The 19,044-nt window shown below is 42.2% G+C and overlaps 1 protein-coding gene across 3 annotated transcripts in view; it reads left to right on the forward strand.

Moving 5' to 3' along the window:
• Nucleotides 1-13,232: 13,232 nt before the first annotated feature.
• Nucleotides 13,233-19,044, forward strand: part of MTDH (metadherin) — a 33,047-nt gene continuing 27,235 nt past the window's right edge. Inside the window, exon 1 of one of the 3 annotated variants that reach the window (XM_015856104.2) lies at nucleotides 13,233-13,805. In XM_015856104.2, coding sequence (XP_015711590.1) covers nucleotides 13,413-13,805 — 393 coding nt within the window. In that variant the 5' untranslated portion in view covers nucleotides 13,233-13,412. The remainder of the gene's footprint in view (nucleotides 13,806-19,044) is intronic. The other 2 variants (XM_015856103.2, XM_015856102.2) reach the window with 2 other exon arrangements.

Consider the following 19,044-nt stretch of genomic DNA (forward strand, 5'->3'; position numbering starts at 1 on the left):
TTGGTGGACTATATATGGTGGCCAGGCTGAGGGCTGGGTATCTCTAAACCATGAGAATATGCATCCTCTTTTCCTCCCATTTTACTGATCTTCTCTTATGGCACATTTACTGCTAATATAGTAAAAGAAACTTTGATTTTTGCTGGCCAAAATGTGTTGTGAAGCTGTAGCTGCTATATTTCATTTTGCTTAACTGTCTTTACCAGTTCCCTCAAGAAAGTTGCCCATTCTCTTTTCTTCACAGAATGGGATGTATGACACAGTAACTCATCACCACAACACACTGTAGAGATGCTTCTCTCTTTCTTACATGTTATCTTAAAGATGAACCTCCAGTATTTTCATGCTTCTTCTGGTATGAAAAGAATTGAAAAGCATATTAAGAGTGTCAGCACATCACAAACTGTGGGCTAGAAATGTTAAGATATGTGAGTATATGTATCAGAACAGGAGAAACTTAGTCATGTGCAAAATACTGTAGTTTAGTGAATTTAGGGCATATACTGACTATTTCCCCTGAAAAAAAACAAACAAACAAAAAAAAAAAAAACAAAAAACCCTCACATAAAATCTCTAACATCTTATAAAAATGCCTGTTTTCTAATTAGGTTAAAAGGAAAAAGGATTCAAATATTCAAAACAAATATTCAAAATATTTCATGTATACCATGGGTTCAATTTTTAGAGAGCCTCACTAAAGCTTCCACAACTGATCTTCAGTCTCTTTAACCTGAAATATGAAAGAACAGCCCACGTTATTCAGTGATAGACAAGGAAGTCTTTTAAACTAAGTGGGTGATGTGTGTACTTGAATGCTTCCATTTCTCTCTGGTGGCAAAGGTTCCCAGGCACCAAACCTTTCCTGAGTGGTCAAAACCCGAGTTTTTTCCAGCCCCCTACATTCTAAACTATCCTCTTTCATCTTTTTTTTTCAATCTGCCCTTGCTTGTTCCTGTCAGGTTCATGTGAGTGCAAAGAGAGTCATGTGGTATTGCTGCCTACTGCCCAGGAATAGTGGTGCTGTGGAATAGTTGCGCTGTTTTACATGTGGCAGCTAATTAGTGTCAGGAGGAATAAAATCAGAAAGAAAAAACCCGACACACTCAAAATATTCTCCTTCTTTCTTTTTTTAAGGTTCAAAAATTGATTTCACTCTCCTGGGCTGGTGTCAGGAAGACACAATCCAAAGTATGCAAATATACTTCAAATGTGGGGAGCTGTATTTTTATTTCCCATGTACAACATCGCTTCTCTCCCTCTCAGCTGCCAGCATTGAGACCAAGCTTAAAAAAAAAAAAAAGGCTTTAGAGACTCACTTGGAACTTGCTCCTGACTCTCCATAGCCCAGTTTCTTGATGTTTGAGCTCCAGTTCACAGGCACATGCCAACACAAAGCCCCATGTTGAGCTCAATGGGATCATTTGTGACACTTTTCTTCACGACGTGATTTCACAGTTTTAGCAAGCTTTTCATTAAGGTCTATTTAAATTCCATGTTATCTGAGTAATTTGTCTTTAATTCCTTCCACTTGCTATCAAAGACCAAATTTCCAAAGCTGCTGAGGTGCTGAAGTTGAGAAGAATTCAAAAGGCACAAGGGCATGGTGACCACTTCTGAAAGAAATCACCAAGTACCCAGGTGAGAGCATTGGCTGCAGTGCACAGGGCCCCAGCTTTCTGCATGCTGTGTCTGTGACCTTGGATGCCATGATCAAAGATCCTTTTTGCTGAATAAGAAACTGGCTGAGGGGCTGGTTCCACGGAGTAGTGGTGAATGAAGATAAATCCAGTTGGCTACTGGTCAGTAGTGGTGTTCTCCAGTGGATCAGTACTGGGGTTTAATATCTTTATTATTTATCTTTTGAGTGATTTGGATGTGGGAATTGAGTGCACCCTCATTAAATCTGCAGATGGCACCAGTTCAGCGGGAGGTGACAATATGTCTGAGGGTAGGAAGACCCTTCAGAGGATCTGAACAGACTGGATCACTGGGCTGAGCCCAATGGGATGAAGTTCAACAAGACCACATGCCAGGTCCTGCAGTTTGTCCACAACGCCCCCAGGCAAAGCTACAGGCCTGGGACAGAATGGGTGTTAAGATGTGTGAAGGAAAAGGATCTGGAGGTGTTGGTTGTCATTCAGCCAAACATGAGCTAGTGGTGTGCCCAAGTGGCCAAGAAAGCCAATAGCATTCTGGCTTTCTGGCTTGTATCAGAAATAGCGTAGCCAGCAGGACCAGGGTGGTGATCATCCCCCTGTCCTCAGCTCTGGTGAGGTCACACCTCAAGTACTATGTTTAGTTTTGGGCCTCTCATTACAAGGAACACATCAAGGTGCTGGAGCATGTCCAGAGAAAGGTAATGAAGCTGGTGATGGGTCTGGAGCACAAGTCTTATGGGGAGCAGGTGAAGAAACTAGGATTGTTCAATCTGTAGAAGAGGCACAAGGGAGACATTGTCACTCTCTACAAATCTCTGAAAGGAGGATGTGGAGAGGTGGGGGTCAGCCTCTTCTCCCAGATAACAGTAACAGGACAAGAGGGAATGGCCCCAAACTGTGTCAGGGAAGGTTCAGGCTGGATATTAAAAAACATTTATTCTCAGGAAGGATGGTCAGGCACTGGAATTGGTTGCCCAGAGAGGTGATGGAGTCACCATCCCTGGAGGTGTTTGAAGAGAAGGTACATTTACTACAAAGAGACTTGGTTTACTGGGCACTAGTGGTGGTAGCTAGACAGTTAGACTAGATGATCTTAGAAGTCTTTTTCAACTTGTATGATTCTGCGATTCTATAATTACATGTTCAATACGTACTGCCAGACCTTGTAGAAGGGATAGATCTCTAACAAGGTTTACATAAATAAAGTAAGGTCCCAGAGGCAGGAACTGTCTTCTTGTTTTGATCACACACAGCACATCTGAGCGGGTTCCCATGATGGTAACTCACTGTACCATACAAATAATAAGCAGGTGAAGAACTTGGACAACCCAGGGATTCCCTAAGCAGTCATATTTCTGCCTATTTTGTTCCCTTTGCACTTTTGCACCCTCTGAAAGCATAAAAGCAGTATGAGTTTTTCCACTGTCTTCTGGCTGAAAATGTTACTTTAAGGCCTGGGATAGTTTCCACTGGACACCACAATGAAAAGCTTTCCAAGTGACCTGCATCATTCATCAGTGCTGAAGAAAGATATTGACATTCTCACAGCAGACAAAATCAAATGGACACAATCTTGGAAATCCCGTTTTCAAATGTTTTAATGCAGCATGTTAACAAACACATACAGGGCTCCCAGTCTGTGGCAAAATGCCATGTAACTGATTACGATACCAGATTATACAAGCAAATAAGCCATTTTTAGAATCATTATTACTACTAATGAAGTTTTTGCTCTCCCCTGTGCCCCAGTGGACTGCAAGTTGCTGCTGTGGCTGAAGATAATGAAGGGAGCTCAGGGACCAGATGAAAGGGTTGGTTTTTGTTTTGTTTTGTTTTTTGTCACCCCAGAGTATTTCCTGACACTGTAAGTCTGATTATTCTTGCTTGTCCAAATCTACCCTTCTCCAGCACCTCGGCATCTTCTCTTCTCTGAGAATTAAATACTCTAGTTCTCACCTTCAGAAGAAGGCAGTACTGAGAGCTCATTTATTTTCTGCCATATTTTCCTTTTCAGGCTCACACAGACAACCCAACCAGGCTGGAAATGTACCAAGTGCTTCTTAGCAGCCAAGACAGATATGAGATCTCCAAGGAAGAGCCAAAGACAGAGTACACCAAGTCAAATGTTCTTTCTTTATCTCAGGATGTTGTTCTTTGCTAACATATGGAGCAGATGGAGGCTCTTTTATGCTTTTCCCAGCCAGACCGATCCATTCAGGTTTTAAAACAGTTACTAACAGCAACAATGCAATGATGTCCCATAATGCATCATGAACAGGACTTCAGCATACCAAACCCTATAAACAAGTGGCAAAGATATATCAAAAAAGGTATTGTTTATCCCTGAATAATTTGCACTGCAACTCAGACAGTATAAAAGCAAGATATGCAATATATACATGCAGTAACTGGAATAAAGGCCAATGAATGTTTTAACTATACCATATTTTAGTTCTTGTTTTTTGTTATTGTAGATACTACACTGAGATATGTTTAATGAAGAAAAAACAATTAGACAGAGTTCCAGGGGCTATGGAATTAGTAAAGAGCAAGAGTGCAGGCGTGACAGAATGAAAAACATGGCAGTATGGAGTGGATCAGATGGAATAGAGGAAGGTAAGTCAGAGAATGGACAGATGAGGTTGTGGAAAAGACAGTAGAAAGAAGAGGTCCAGAATGTTGGGGAAAACACCCACGTCCAGTGAGGAGCACCAAGAATGACATTTATGTCTTGCTGAATAAATGAATCATCTACTGGCCTTTAAAAAAGTTTCTTCATTGCTGTTCAAGTGCTACTACAAGACATGCAGTATTATAGAAGGATTTATTCCAGAGAACTTTGAGGGAAAAAGTGCTCACTGTAAAAACAAATAGTTTAAGTGACTATCCAGACATCAGCATTAGGAATTGCATGAAACTATTAGAGGCACTTTGGCATCTGCGTAATTGCATCACCTTGGGTTTTAATAGGGGTCCATTGTCTTGTAAAGATTTTTAAGTATCTGTTATTTCTTCCCTAATGCACACAGACTGCTGATATCCTGAGAATATTTTCTTATTATTGCTCAGTATAATTCCCCAAAGAATTTCCCACACTTCATGAGAGGATTTGTGAGTATAATTTTAAGGCAGGAAATAGAATGTCTATTTTAGACACAGTAAAAATGGGGCAGCAATTGTTGAATACTCTCCATGAATGACATGTGATAAAACTAAGTATCATAAGAGCTAGTCTTTAGACTGGGCGACTGAGTATTTTGTATAATTTCAAAGTGACTCAAAAATAAAATGGAAAGAAAGAAGACAAGGACGTGTAGAAGTTTCTTAACATCAGATGCAATAGGCATTGCAGGTAGAAAGCTAGGATGATGCTCAGAAATTTGATGTACAGTCTGCAGCATCTTTGTCATATCAGCTCATTATTATGGGTACACTTTGAAAAATATCTAGAATTAAACATCTGTGACTTGTTACATTTTCCTTTTTTAATGAAATGGTCTGGCCTATTCACCTTTTGGGAGCTATTAAATGCTTCTTAAGGTTCGGCATACAGCAGAATCAATTAACAGTGAAATGATAAAAATAGAACTAAAGGAAAGTGTTCATGAAGTTGAGTCAAACTGCTGACCAGCAGTTTTAACAAGAAGACAGACTGGAAAATCCATACAAGCTGAAACAATTCAACTTATTTGCAGTAAAGCAAAATATTCTCATTCAGGAATGCCAAAAGCTTTAAAGTATGAATTTTTCTTTCAAAATAACATTTTTCTCAATTTAAAAATAGCCTAAGCTAAAATGAAAACAAGACTAAGGAAAAGAGGTAGCTCTAAATGAAACAGTTTCACATTTTGGCCAATACTGTTTTTTTGTCACTGTCCCCCCTGTTCTGGTTCAATCCAAAATACTTATTAATCCCCAGCCTTCCCTTACTATATAATGATGATTATTTTCTGATTTGTAGGCTCTGTAAGTCTGTTTTCTTGGTATAAAATTCACTATTTTATCAGTATTATACCAATACCTAGAAGTCTAGAGGGAATGATACAAAAGTGGTTTTGGTTAGAAGAGATGTCTTCTAACTAACTGAAGAGGAGTTGTGGAGAGAACAGAGCCCAGTGCTTATCAGATGTGCACATCAGAAAGACAAGAGGTAATGGCAGCAAGCTGCATCACAGGAAATTCAATTGGGATACAGTCCTGGAATCAGAAACCAGAGAACTCAAAAAATCTCCATTCTTGGAGGTTTTCAATATCTGACTGGATGAAGCTGAGCAACCTGATCAGACTTCATAATCAGTCCTGCTTCGAGCAAGGAATGGAAATAGATGGGCCCCTCCAACCTTAATTTACTGTGTAATTTTAAATATGTGTGTTTTGCATAATAGTGCTGTGGTTGAGATGAAAACCATACATGGAACATATAAGTAATGAATGTGATTCACTAAAAGCATTGGTCTGGAAGTTAATGCATAAAACCTCATAGGAATCTAGATGGCCTCTTTTGTGTTCTGCTTTCACACTGAACTTGGCCAACGTCGAGGATGACATTTTCAAAAGCAAACACTTCTCAGTACCTGTGTTACACATTTGGGACAGACAGATAAATAAAAATGTGAATAATTTACTCTGAGCATTCACACTCCTTAACCATTAGTTTTCATTCAGGCTTTGTTTTGGACCATAGTAACTAACTAACTAGAAGGATTTGCTGTAGGTTGTAACCTGCTCTAGGTGGCCCTGCTTCAGTACGTAGGTTGGGCCAGATTATGTTTGCAGGTCCCTTCCAGCCTCAACCACTCCACGATTCCATGAAAAGGCAGGCAGTGTGCTCAGAGCAGTTTCCTGCAAGCACTGCTTTATAAGGTTTGGCTTCTCCAGTCTATGGCCTTCACAATTCAAACATATTCATATAAACTTAAGGTGCACAGCAAAGCATACGAGTGCACCCCGCAATTTTATTCTATGTAAACTCACTCTGGTAAGCTGCAATACAGCTCACATGGTCCTCAGGGAATTTTAAATGGAGCTGAGTTTTTCAGTAAGGCCTCTGCATAGGAATAATTTCAATCTGAGGTAGGTTTTATGATTAGGTAGATATTTTCTTCTTTTATTTTCTGAGAAGTCTAATTGGTATGGAAATTCTCACATTAAGAATAGCTAAGAATGCCAAATCAAGTACCCAAAAGTTGGGAAATGCCAGACTTAGCACTGACAGTGCAGATTGAATCCACATATGCTCCATGTATTATTCATAGCTTCATGACTGACTTGTTTTTTTTCCTCCCAAGGGACTATACAGCTTCCCCCTGCTAGAAAAGGCACTGAAAATTCATGACATTCTATCTCAGACAAGGGTTTTCTGGGTTTCCAAGAATACAGCTGCCTTCTCAGGTCTTCTCTGCGGTAGGCTTAGACCACAGCCAAGGATGCCCAGGCTTCACAGCAACCTGTTATATAGGACATCAGTTCAGGAGCAGATCCAGTTTCCTATGGGAATCCCAGCTACAGTACATTAAACTAAAATGGACACATGTCCCTTAGTGACTGTCATTTCCCTGAATGGCAGTTTCCTGGTAACATGGTATTTTTTAACATTCCCTGTGACTTCCCGGTCAGAATTGCCAAAACCAGCCCATGCCTATAACACCATTTTTTAGGGTAGAATCAAGAGAAACAACTAAAAGAGTTTGAGCAGGTCTGAGTGCTGATGTTCCTGCTGCTTCTGTTACTGGCTGGCTCAGGTACTGACAGTATTCAAGACTCAGCAATGCAGACTGCAGTGCAATAGGGTAATTGCACAAATGAGCCTGCACACTTTGATTCTGAAATTACATTCCTAATAAGTGAAGCACATGGTCTCAAGCCAACTCAGTTCCATCTGTACAAACAGCAACCACTTCTTGATTGAAATGCTCTATTAGGGAAAAGTGCCTTGCCTACAAAATGAAGCCACGAAAACTCTCTGAAGATAAATATTAGAAGACCTATTACAAGGGATACTTAATGTTCACTTGAAAAAAATACAGAAAACAATTTTGTATAACCACGGATACAAGTTAATGGGCCTATAATTCTGTGTTTGCTCTGTGTTAATTTGAACTTTTTTTCGCAGCTGGATAGCAAGTCTTTGCATATTTATTTTTCTCAGTGCTTAATGCTGATAGAAATTCGAATGTGAACAGTCTGCCAAAGTGTTTTTCACCTCCCAAGACACTCATATCAGTCATAACAACAATTTAGTTTTGATGGCTAAACACTATTTATGTCAAAGGTTTAATGAGAAGAGACATACTTCATGCAGGGAATTAAGGTTATGATTTTTGTCAGAATGTTTCCATATTTGCATGATTTGGTTATGCAGAAGAACATGAGCTATCATGAAAAGTAATGTAAAATTAATGAAGACTTCGAAGAAGACAGTATTCCTTAGCAGTAAATTTTGATTATAGATTCTGTGTCAGCCCTAAAAGATGAACATGTCGATAGAAAAAATAAATGAGTTGAATTTCCAAGGTAAAAGTGGAGTATGGAATAGACATCCTTTAACTGAAATGCCCACTTACCTTAGGTGGGAAAGAAATCTTTTTGGAGGTGCTGGGGTGAGGAAACAGAAACTGTCCCAGACTTGCTGAAATCATTCACTAGGCTGAGAACAGAGGTCACTGAGAGTTAGATCAGATCACCCAGTCACAGCCCAGATGAACAAGACTTCAGGGCACAAGTATTTTTTTACACTTCATTTTGTTTTTTTACAGCCTACACCTTCCTTCAACAGCTGCTTTCAAGACTGTCTTCAAATTGAGCCCTATGTTTTGTCTCAACCCTAAACCTACATGCTGATGAAGACCCAGCCTAAAATACCCCAGCTATGGCCCAGACTAATATGTCCACATATGAGTATTCTGTTTGCATGCCTCTTTCCCATGACAGACCTTTTCCTGCTTCAGTCTCTGCTTTCTCCCTTCCCAAATACAAACTCTCTCACTCTAAACTTGTGCTACAGCTGAAACTTAGCACAACACCCCCAGGCTTTGCCCAGAGGTGTGTGGTCTCAGGCATTAATTTTATCTGCACACCACTTCTTCCCTTTGCAATCTTTTGAAATTCATTCCAACTGAAGCTTCGTACCTCTAACCTTAACCTAAATCTTAATCTATGTGTTGAATGAGACTTAGCCCTAAATATCCTACCCCATAGTCCAGATAAATATGTCCTCACATCAAACAAGGCTCAGCATAAGATCCCAGCCATGGCTCAGGTCAAAAAGATCTCAGAGAAGAACACTTCTGATACCCTTCTCTTCACCTTGGAGGATTATTTCCAGACAATTACTGCTGGAAGTCTCTGCATCTCTTCTAACTCTTACCCCAAACCAAGGTATCAAGGTATCTGTCTGTGGCCCAACAGCCACAGACAGAGACTACATCTTCAGTTTGTTTACTGAAGATAAAGTTTGCTTCTTTTGATCCCTGCTGTCCTTTGCCCTTTCAAATACCTCTACAAGCAGAGCTTTAGATGTTCTCCCTTCTCCCAGCCCTAAACATGACCAGATCCCTAGCAGTAAGAACTGAGACTTAGCCCAAAGCTCCTAATCATTGCCCATGTGAGAAACTTCTCAAAGAGCAGCATTTTTTGCAGCCCCTTTCCTGGTCCACTACGGAGATCAACACTTTGTTCTCTCTCTCTAAGCTTAACTATATCCTGAGTTCTAACACCCAACATCAACTGGGATAGCCAAAGGCTCCAAATTATAGTCAACATGATTAAGATCTCAGAACAAAATTCCTATGGCAACTCCTTTTCAGCTACAGACTCTGACCCCTTAAAATTCTTAGTATGAATGTAAAGGATGTGTTGAGCATTTGCTTCAAACTCCAAGCTAGATGAAAAAGATCTCAGAGAAGAATTAATTTTGCAGTGTATCCCTTACTCTGCAACATCAGCACTAACCCTAACACTAGCCATCAGTCAAGCCTTCCGCAGCATGCCCAACCACAGCCCAGATGTAAAAGGCCTCAGGGAATAATTCTTCCTGTGGACTACCCTTTGTAGCCCCATCCCAAGCACGCATCCAGGTGTAATGACCCTACTATTCCTAACCCAAACCTTAACCCTGATCTTCAGTCAGGGCTGAGCCTTAGCCCAAGGCAACCAGCTGTGACCTGGGTGAGTAATTTCTATGGGTAGAACTCTGTGTGCAGAGTGCCCTACCCCTTTACAGTTATTTCTTAACACTGCCAAGGATAATGGTTGTTGGACTGGAGAACTTTTCCTTACTTCAGGATAAAGAAATCCTTAGGATTTTCCACGTACTGGGCACAGTACGCTACAGGGTACAGAAGCTTTTCTACATACCACATCAAAGAGCAGGTACTGAGATTCACTGAGATTTTTCTGCCCATCTTCTGTGAACTCCTCCATAAAAATTTTCTGCTAGATTAAATTTTCTTATAACCGATTTCCTTCCATGCTTAGAGCCATAGAAAGGCATTATGTAGGCGACGTCTAATGTTGCGGTAAAACAAGGAACAAAGAAAAAGAGAAAGATTAAGTTTTATCTTTATTCTTCCTGGTTTTGTCATTATATTCTCTCTTGTAATGCAATGTGCTGCTCAATGTTCTGCTCTGATTCTTTGAAGACTGATACATGTTTTATATTCAGCACTGCCAGAAGGAATCCTCAGGGTGGCTTCGGTCAAATCCATTAAGAGATTTTTAAGATTAATATTAATCTGCTGTTAATATAGAAATCAGTATGAAATAGAACTTTTCCTTTGGTTTCCTTTCTTTGATGTATAAGTCAGAGCAGCATGCGTGTTTCTGCCACTTTCAATGTCACCAAAATATTTCAATCTGCTACAGATTTCATGTCTACCTTCTAATGTGTCACATTAGTTCAGAATAAAAAGATTGTTAGCTTTATTTTGTTTCATCATCCCAAGAAAACTGAAATAGGTTATGTTTGACGAGTGTGTATGAAGAGTCTGCTACCCGTCTAAGCCAACCTGAGACTGCACTGCTATTCACAGTGCTGCCACTCGGTGGTGCCACGGGGCCGCATAAAAAAAACTGAGCTGGTCATCACCTGTGCTTGGAAGGTTCTTGCAGTGTTTTCCTGCCCGTGTAAAGTCAAAATGAGCAAAATCTACGTCCTACGATTCGTGCTTTTAAAAGCATTGTTCCTGAAAGGTGGTCTGATTTTTGTGTGGTCAGTGCTCCTAATGGGTCTCTTCCACATTCAGACAAATGCTATGATTCGATATGTTCATTATTATGCCACCTCAAATTATGTAGGGCAACATCAGAAACAAAACATTTACAGAATATGAATTTATTTAGCAAGTTAGGGTGGCTGAGTTGTGCAACAGCCTGTACCATAATAGCTCATACCTTCCCAAACAAGTGCATAGTCCGTGCTGAAGCATGAAAGCACGGAAAGAAGCATAAAAGCAGAGAAAACAAAGCATAATGGCCTTTAATTAATCTTCTAGAAGTATATAAATGTCTATTAGTAAAATAGCTGCTACCACTCCTCTCAGCAATACTTCTCACTCCAGACTGTACTCCATTAGAAAACTAGCATTTAATTGCCAGCTTAAAGGTGACATTGTAAAATATATACATATATCCTGAACTTTAAGAGTGCTTTGCTAAAATTAAGGAAGTTAAAATTCTATAAATACTTGTGTATGAAAAAATATACTGACTTTACAAATAAATTATCAGCATACAAAAGCAGCACAAACTATCATTCACTGTTTAAGCAAAATTTATTACACCTTTTCATTGCAATATGGCAATTTTTCTACCAGACTTCAAGAGACCAGTACTCTGTAAGCAAAGTAGCAAGCAGAGGAGATGGGGCATGCCATTATTTTCCAGCTGTGCCCACTGCAGAAGGCCAAGATGTAGTTCCTCATGAAGCCAACCATGCCAGATCCTAGGGCAGACGTCCATAATCCTGCAGTATAGAACAATCTCTATCTAAGTAATAATTTTCATAGAATCATAGAATGGCTTGGTTTTGAAGGGACCTTTAAGATCATGTCATTCCAACCCCCTGCTGTAGGCAGGGACATCTACCTCTAGACCAGGTTGCTCACAGCCCCATCCAGCCTGACCTTGAATGCTTCCAGGGAAGGGACATCCACAAACTCACTGGACAACCCATTCCAGTGTCTCACCACCCTCACAGAAAAGAATTTCTTCCTAATGTCTAGTCTAAATCCACCCTCTTCCAGTTTAAAGCCATTTCCCCTCACCCTGTCACTATCTGCCCTCATAAAAAGTCCTTCCCCAGCTTTCCTGTAGGACCCTTCAGGTACTGGAAGGTTTCTATAAGGTCTCCTCAGAGCCTTCTCTTCTCCAGGCTGAAGAGCCCCAGCTCCCCCAGCCTGCCCTCATACCTTTAATGTGCATGGGGAAACTTATTTGGGGAGCTCTTTACAACGCAAAAACCTCCCTTTGCCATGCATTCATCCATACTTACATAAAGCTCAACATATAATTCCATCTATGCCAACTGTGGGCGTTGAGCTCTTAGGAAACATGACTCTTAGAAAACTTCTATGTGGTCATATTACCTTGCTGGAATATTCCAAAATAACATCTAATTTTTTGTGACATCTTTGAAAATGCTTTCTGCACCAGAGAAGGCCTACTGTGGTGCAAGCCTGATATGGAGCAGCATCCACATGCCTGTCCCGTAGAGTCACAGAATTGTAAGAGCTGGAAGGGACCTCTAGAGATCATCTAGTCCAGCCCCCTGCAAAGCAGGCACCCTAGACCAAGCTGCACAGGTAGGTATCCAGCTGGGTCTTGAGTGTCTCCAGAGGAGACTACATGACCTCTCTGGGCAGCCAATCTCCATGGTGCTGAGGTTGCACTGTGGCTGCTTTGGTGCTCTGCATTTGCCACCGGGACCCGTCCTTACGTGCTGATGTGCACACAGCGTGTGGGATATGCTGAGCTCTGAGCCAGAGGTGCTCCCACAGGGCTGGTGACTCAACATCGGGAGCTGTAGGCCCCTGGGGTCTCCTCTGACCTGACAGGCCCAGGAAGGTTATCCTGTTTGGAGCCGTAAGAACAAAACCCTGTAAGATCTACAGGCCAAGAACACAGGCTGCCCAGGGAGGTTGTGGATGCCCCGTCCTTGGAGGTGTTCAAGACCAGGTTGAACGGGGCCCTGGGCAACCTGATCTAGTAAATGTGTATGTTTGGTGGCCCTGCCAGGCAGGGGGGTTGGAACTACATGATCCTTGAGGTCCCTTCCAACCCGGGTCATTCTGGGATTCTGTGAGTGGTGAAAGCACACCACAAACCCGCGACACCCGAGAGGTGGTGCAGGCGACGCGAATTAAAGGCGGCTCGATGTGGGAAGCAGCCCCGCCGCTCGCTGGGCAGGAAGGTCACGGCTCCCTCCCTCCAGCTGCCACGTCGAGCTCGCCCGCCGCCCCGCAACGCCTCCACCGCGGGCAGAGCAGGGCGGGGAGAGGAGGAGGGCGGCTGCTGAGGGCGGGGCTGGCGGCTGCACGCTGCGGCAGGCGCCCGGCGGGGCGGTGACGTTGGCGTAGGCCGGAGGGCGGGGAGGAGGAAGAGGAGGAGACCGGGCGCCTTCGGAGCAGAGGCGATTGAGTCCCGCTTAGGCTGTGCTCGTTTCCCCCTGGGCGGCTCTCTTGGGGCCGCGATGCGCTCCGCCTGAGCTCTCCCTCTGCGGCGCACCCGCTTCGGGCCTCCGCAGGGCGAGGAGCCGCGATGGCCGCGGGCGGCTGGCAGGAGGTGGCGGCCCAGCAGGCCGAGGAGACGGCGGCCCGGGTGCGGGACGTGCTGTCGGGCGGCCTGGGCCTGCTGCGCGCCGAGCTGGGCCTGGAGCTGGGCCTCGACCCCCAGGGCCTGCCCACCTGGCTCGCCCTGGCGCTCCCGGCCGCGCTAGGGCTGGCGCTGCTGGGGCTGCTCCTGGCCGTAACGTGCGGAGGAGGGCTCCGCAAGAAGGCGGCGCGGAGCGCGGCCGAGAGGAAGGGCGAAGAGGCGGCGGCCCTGACGGCCGGCGGGGGCCCGGGCAGGGCGGCGGGGCCGGGAGCAGGGCTGCTGAAAGGCGACGAGCAGAAGAAGAGGAACAAGAAGAAGCTCCCGGAGAAAGCGGCGAGGGTGAGGGGCTGCGGGCTCTGGGGATCGGTTCGTCCTGGCCCGTGAGCTGGGGCCGGGCCGGCTGCGGGGCTGGGGGTCGTGGGTCCGGTTGGCATCGTCTGAGTGAGGGGTCCGTGCCCCACAGCAGCTTCCAGAGCTCGGAGAGAGAGTGCTGTGTTGGTAGTGAATGAGGAACGTGCCTTCTCGAAGCGTTCTGATGGTTCTACGAATTACACGAAAGCAGTATCTATATTTCTCTCTCTCTCTCTTTTTTTTTTTTTTTTTTTAATCATCATTAATCTAAAGGCTTACTGGGTTGGGAACTGGTAGTGAAAACCTTGCTCTGGTTTAATTTCAAGGCAGGAGGTGCAGCCCAGGCAGGTACAGACGGCGGCATAACGAGCCTCGTAAATGCTGCAGTGATTCAAACTTTAAGGCGTTTTGTGGCAACGTCAGTCTGGCAGTGAGCTTCCCTCGGTGGGAATATGTCTGACTTAGTTGTTACAGTAAGGATCATCTCCTTTAATAAGGAAATCTCTCTGAGCAGCCCCTTAAAAACAGATCATTCCTGTCTTTTTTTTTTTTAGTTCTCAATATGTGCTGTGGGAGCCTTGTGTCTTTGTCGGTGGTTTTGTGACAAAATTAATAGACTACAGAAATTATCAGCTGTCCTTTTCAGGCTTCTGGGAATCGTAGGTTGGGGAATTGAATGAATTGCTTCAATAGCTTTTATTTTGTTGGTATGTTTGTAATCCTATTTATGTCCAAATGGATTATAGGAATGAAAGTGCAGCAGATGTCCCCTGCCTGTTACAACCATGTCTTGTATTTTGCACTGTAAAATCTGAATTATTTGCCTATGACCAGAGAAAGGAGGCACAAAAGGAATTTGTGCCTCTGTTTGATTCTGTGGCAATATTGGGGCTTGAGAAGTTGGGGTTTTTTTGTGTGTATGTTATATATATTTTTTAAGATTATTTAGCTTTGGCTTCTTGTGAACAGTGCAAAAGTCTCCGTGTACCACCAAGATGTCTTTGAGCAGTGAACTACTGAAACTTGCTGGAGTTGTTTCTGTAAGCAGCAGGAGGTTACATAGAGAACATAGAGAAGAGGAAGCACTATGATTCAGAATTCTTTCAGATGTTACTAGGTCTCCATTTTGGAGCAGACATACTAAAGATGCAGCTCTTTTTACCCTCTTAAAGGGTGAAGAGATTTAACAGGTCTGTTTTATTTGCTTGGAATTAGTGGGTGCTCTCAGAAATAATCCACGTTTCTCCTATTCTGTTTCTATGCTGGAATTAAAATACAATCTCTTGCAAGTCATGACTGGGGACGCTGGGAAATTTCTCAACAGAAGACAGTGAAGAAATACACCATTAACTTGACAGTGCTCTGCTGTATAGGGCTTCATGAAAGCAAGCTTTGTATTAATTGTATGTAAACTTAACTGACATTTTTAGTGAATATAAATACTTGTATTGTCTCAGGCTTGGTTTTCTCAGGCGCAAAAGTTGAGGCTATGTAAGAGCAAACAGTTCTATGGTCAAAAAAGAGTAAAAAATGTTTTGTAGCTATGAAGCTGTCATACTATATCCTCAAGATCTTAAAAGCTATTTTCTTAGTACTCTGTAACCAGTATTTCCATGCAAAGATAGGAAAAAAAGAACCAACTTTCCCAACAAAAGAAAATGCACCAACTAAATCATTAACTACAGTGCAAATAAGTTTCTGTCAGCGGTGAAGTGAAATAGGCCTGCCTTGTGCTCGTTACCCAATGTAAGTTCATAAGGACCGACCGGTGTTTGCATGGCCCAGTGTTTTCTGTCTTAGTTTCACAGTGGAGAACTTTAAAGGAGAACTTTGTGAATTTTAAAATGGAACAAAAATTCCTACCAAAGGATGCGTGTTTGTTTTCATGTTGTATTTTTCTATACTGTGGTGCTGGTAATGAGGTCTGTGGAGGAAAAAGAGTAAGCCTATTATCAGTAGATTTACCAGAAGGCTTGCTATACCAAAGTCTAGATTTCCATTACAGGTATTACAGAAAGCTTAGAGCAACTGGTCTGCAGCATTAAAAAGCGCACTCCAGATGTCTAATTAAAAGCTGTAGGGTTACTTTAATGTAGAGTTACTGAGCTCATCATGATAGTGATGTGTAACTCTTGTCAGTCAGGATCAGAAATGTTCTTTGCTGTACCCTTTCCAAGGAGGATCATCACTGCCTTGTTTCATGAGTTTAAAGATCATCCTTCATGGGTACTGTACAATCTAACCGATGCCATTAGTAAAATAAATGTAATTCAGTGGTGCTGAGCTGACTGGATGCAGTAGCAGCAGTGGGGTTCTGTTGGTTTACTTGTTGTCGATAGAGGTAAAATGAGGCTGGAATGGTTTAACGTTCATTAACATTTCTTAAGCCCTCAGCAGAAAAAGGTGGAAACTGTCCTTAGATGGTATCTGTCCAATCTGAAAAACACCATAGAAACTTAAGAATAATCCTCTTCTGTGTTCTGCTGTACCTTGTAAAAAATAAAAATAATTTTTAAAAAAATCTCTTTGCATGCAGAAAAAAATACCAAATTAGCAATTTATTTCCTAGAGGTTGAAGTGTACCTGCACAGTTAGGGCTATATGCTAATGCTTGCTTTCAGTACAGGCACTGGCATTCATTTGCAAGAGCTTTCTATTTGGCCTCCTTGAAAGAGCTTCTCAGGCTATGCTTGTTGCTCCTAGAAATTGGCCACATAAAGACTTTTTCATACTTTCAGCTGATACTCGCATGTTGTGCCTGTCAAATTGCAGGAGTGAGGCTGTAGGATTGTCTGGTGCTTCAAGAGAAAATTGCTGTATTTCTTTCTTAAGAAAACCTTATAGAAAATAGTGGTAAATGGATTCTTTCATTGGCCAAAAAGACTGTAGGTAGTCATAGCTCTGTCATGTGTAACTAAGGACTTGGGCTAATAAGGCCCTGTAAAACTGAAATGATAGTAATTTCATTTCTGCTTTCTTAAGTCTAAAGCTGAGGTATCCATAGCACTGTACTGTATTGAAAGAACACTGCATTTCATTTTAGCACTCAATCTCAGCAATACCTTTATTCTACTTCTGGATTATCTTAACACCCTCTAAAAGGAATATGTGATGAAAAGGGTTTATTTAAACAGCAGAGTTTAAAGATCAGCAGGCAAGTTCAGAAGTTTGTTTGGAAATGAATATTGTTATAGACAGCATTATTTCTGCTCTGACATTATTTCACATGTTCCTGTTTGGATCAGACAAAAAAAAAAGATGGTAAATAATAAACAGCAGCATTTGGATGTGTTAATATTGTTGATGGAAGTTGGGTATATTACCGTGAAGTTATAAGCTTTGCCTTTTAAAAGAAATGCCCTTGAATACTATGGAGAAGCTTCTGCTACTGTTATATCCAGAATTGGTCACATGAATTTTGCTTAAAAGTCTATGATTCATCTGTGGGCAGAAATAAAATGTGGAAAGCTTCCACCGAGAAGGCGAATATTACAAATATTCAGGGAGAAAAGTGTGAGGGTACAGATTTTAGAACTTATTTGTGATGGCTGATGTTTACGTGATCAGACGATCCGATGGTGTTTTAAGCGGTCACGTGGGTGAGTTTTTCTGGAGGGTTCTTAATGGATATGAATTAGTTCATTTCTTCTGAGAGACGGCTGCTCGTTTTCGAAAGTGAGAGTTAAAACTGTAATTGAAATGTTGATAAGGAAGATTTTCATGCTGAAGGTATGTGTGTTATACCAAGAAGTGAAGCAAAGCCCTGTGTGGAACTAAAAGTCAGCGGGCTGTGAACATCTCTGACGCAATTCAGAGAGCAGATGTGGCAGCTGTACTCTCTAGGTACACCGCTGAATAACTCACATTCTTCCTTTAGCTCGCGACTTGAAACATTGTGGATATTGCCATGGGTTTAAAAGGTATCCTGCTGCTAACAGCGTAGCTGTATGACATCTAGGGGAAATCAGGTTTGAGAACTGATATCGGCAACGGGTTATTTTCCAAGATTTATTGTTAACTTGTTGGTATCTCTGTGGAGCCTTGTTCTGGGAGCTTTGTGAGAGGAGCTTCTGGATGGTTCTGAGATGTAGATCTAGAAAATGTCTTTCGTTGTTCAGAATGCTGAGGGATCCGTTGCAAGTTAGATTTAAAAAGTCTAATTTAAGGCAGGTTATTGTAAAGGAGGAGTTGAGTGACCTGATCTTTCAATTTCTATTAATAGGTACAAAATAACAAGCTGGCATGCTCACTGGCTACAGTAAGCAATACTATGATATGCTCTGGTGAGAGCATGCCAAGGGTGCTCTGTAAGCATAATATAGCATGGCAAGATGTAATTCCAGTTCAATTGGGGAGCCGTGTAATGCAGAGTTAAGGTAGCGCACGGTTTTTTAATAAACAAAATAATAATATGTGGATTAATTTAAGCTTCTTTTGAATTGATCTTTTGCACAGGGAACGCTTTTGCACCAGTAAAGCAGCTGTGAAGTAGTTATTTATGTTTATCATCCTCAATTAGAGTGAAAGCTTGATGCAGAAATCATTATGGATAACAAGAAACTTGTGTAGACACAGTATCAATTAATACCTTTTGATAATGGATTTTCACTCAATTAGTTTAATGTCTAGCAGAATAATATTTTAGATTCTTTCAAGTCTGCAGGCACAGTAGCGTCACCCTTAGGTTTGTGTCAAAATTACTTTCACAGAATCACAGAATGACCCGGGTTGGAAGGGACCTCAAGGATCATGTAGTTCCAACCCCCCTGCCTGGCAGGGCCACCAAACATACACATTTACTACATCAGGTTGCCCAGGGCCCCATCCAACCTGGTCTTGAACACCTCCAAGGACGGGGCATCCACAATCTCCCTGGGCAGCCTGTTCCAGGGCCTAACCACTCTCCTAGTGAAGAACTTACCCCTAACATCCAACCTTTAAATTACTCTATTTCTGAAGAGGGAGTGTGTAAGCTAAAGCATTTGCTTTTCCTGCCAAAGGTGATGATCAGACTAATGGCTGTGCAGTAACTTCATTATCATGGAAACTTTTGGAAAGCAATATGTGCCAGTTTCCTTCCCTTTATTATTATGTGTGGAGAAAATGGTAGGCTAATGAAGTCGGACTGTCTGAACAGAACAATGGGGGTAGCCTTTGTTCGTGCTGTATGTTTAACTTCTAATCTCTCTTCTATGAAGTTGAACTAGTGAAGGAAGTGAAGGTTACG

This window comes from Coturnix japonica, chromosome 2 (assembly GCF_001577835.2).
Source record: "Coturnix japonica isolate 7356 chromosome 2, Coturnix japonica 2.1, whole genome shotgun sequence".
NCBI classification, from domain to species: Eukaryota; Metazoa; Chordata; class Aves; order Galliformes; family Phasianidae; genus Coturnix; species Coturnix japonica.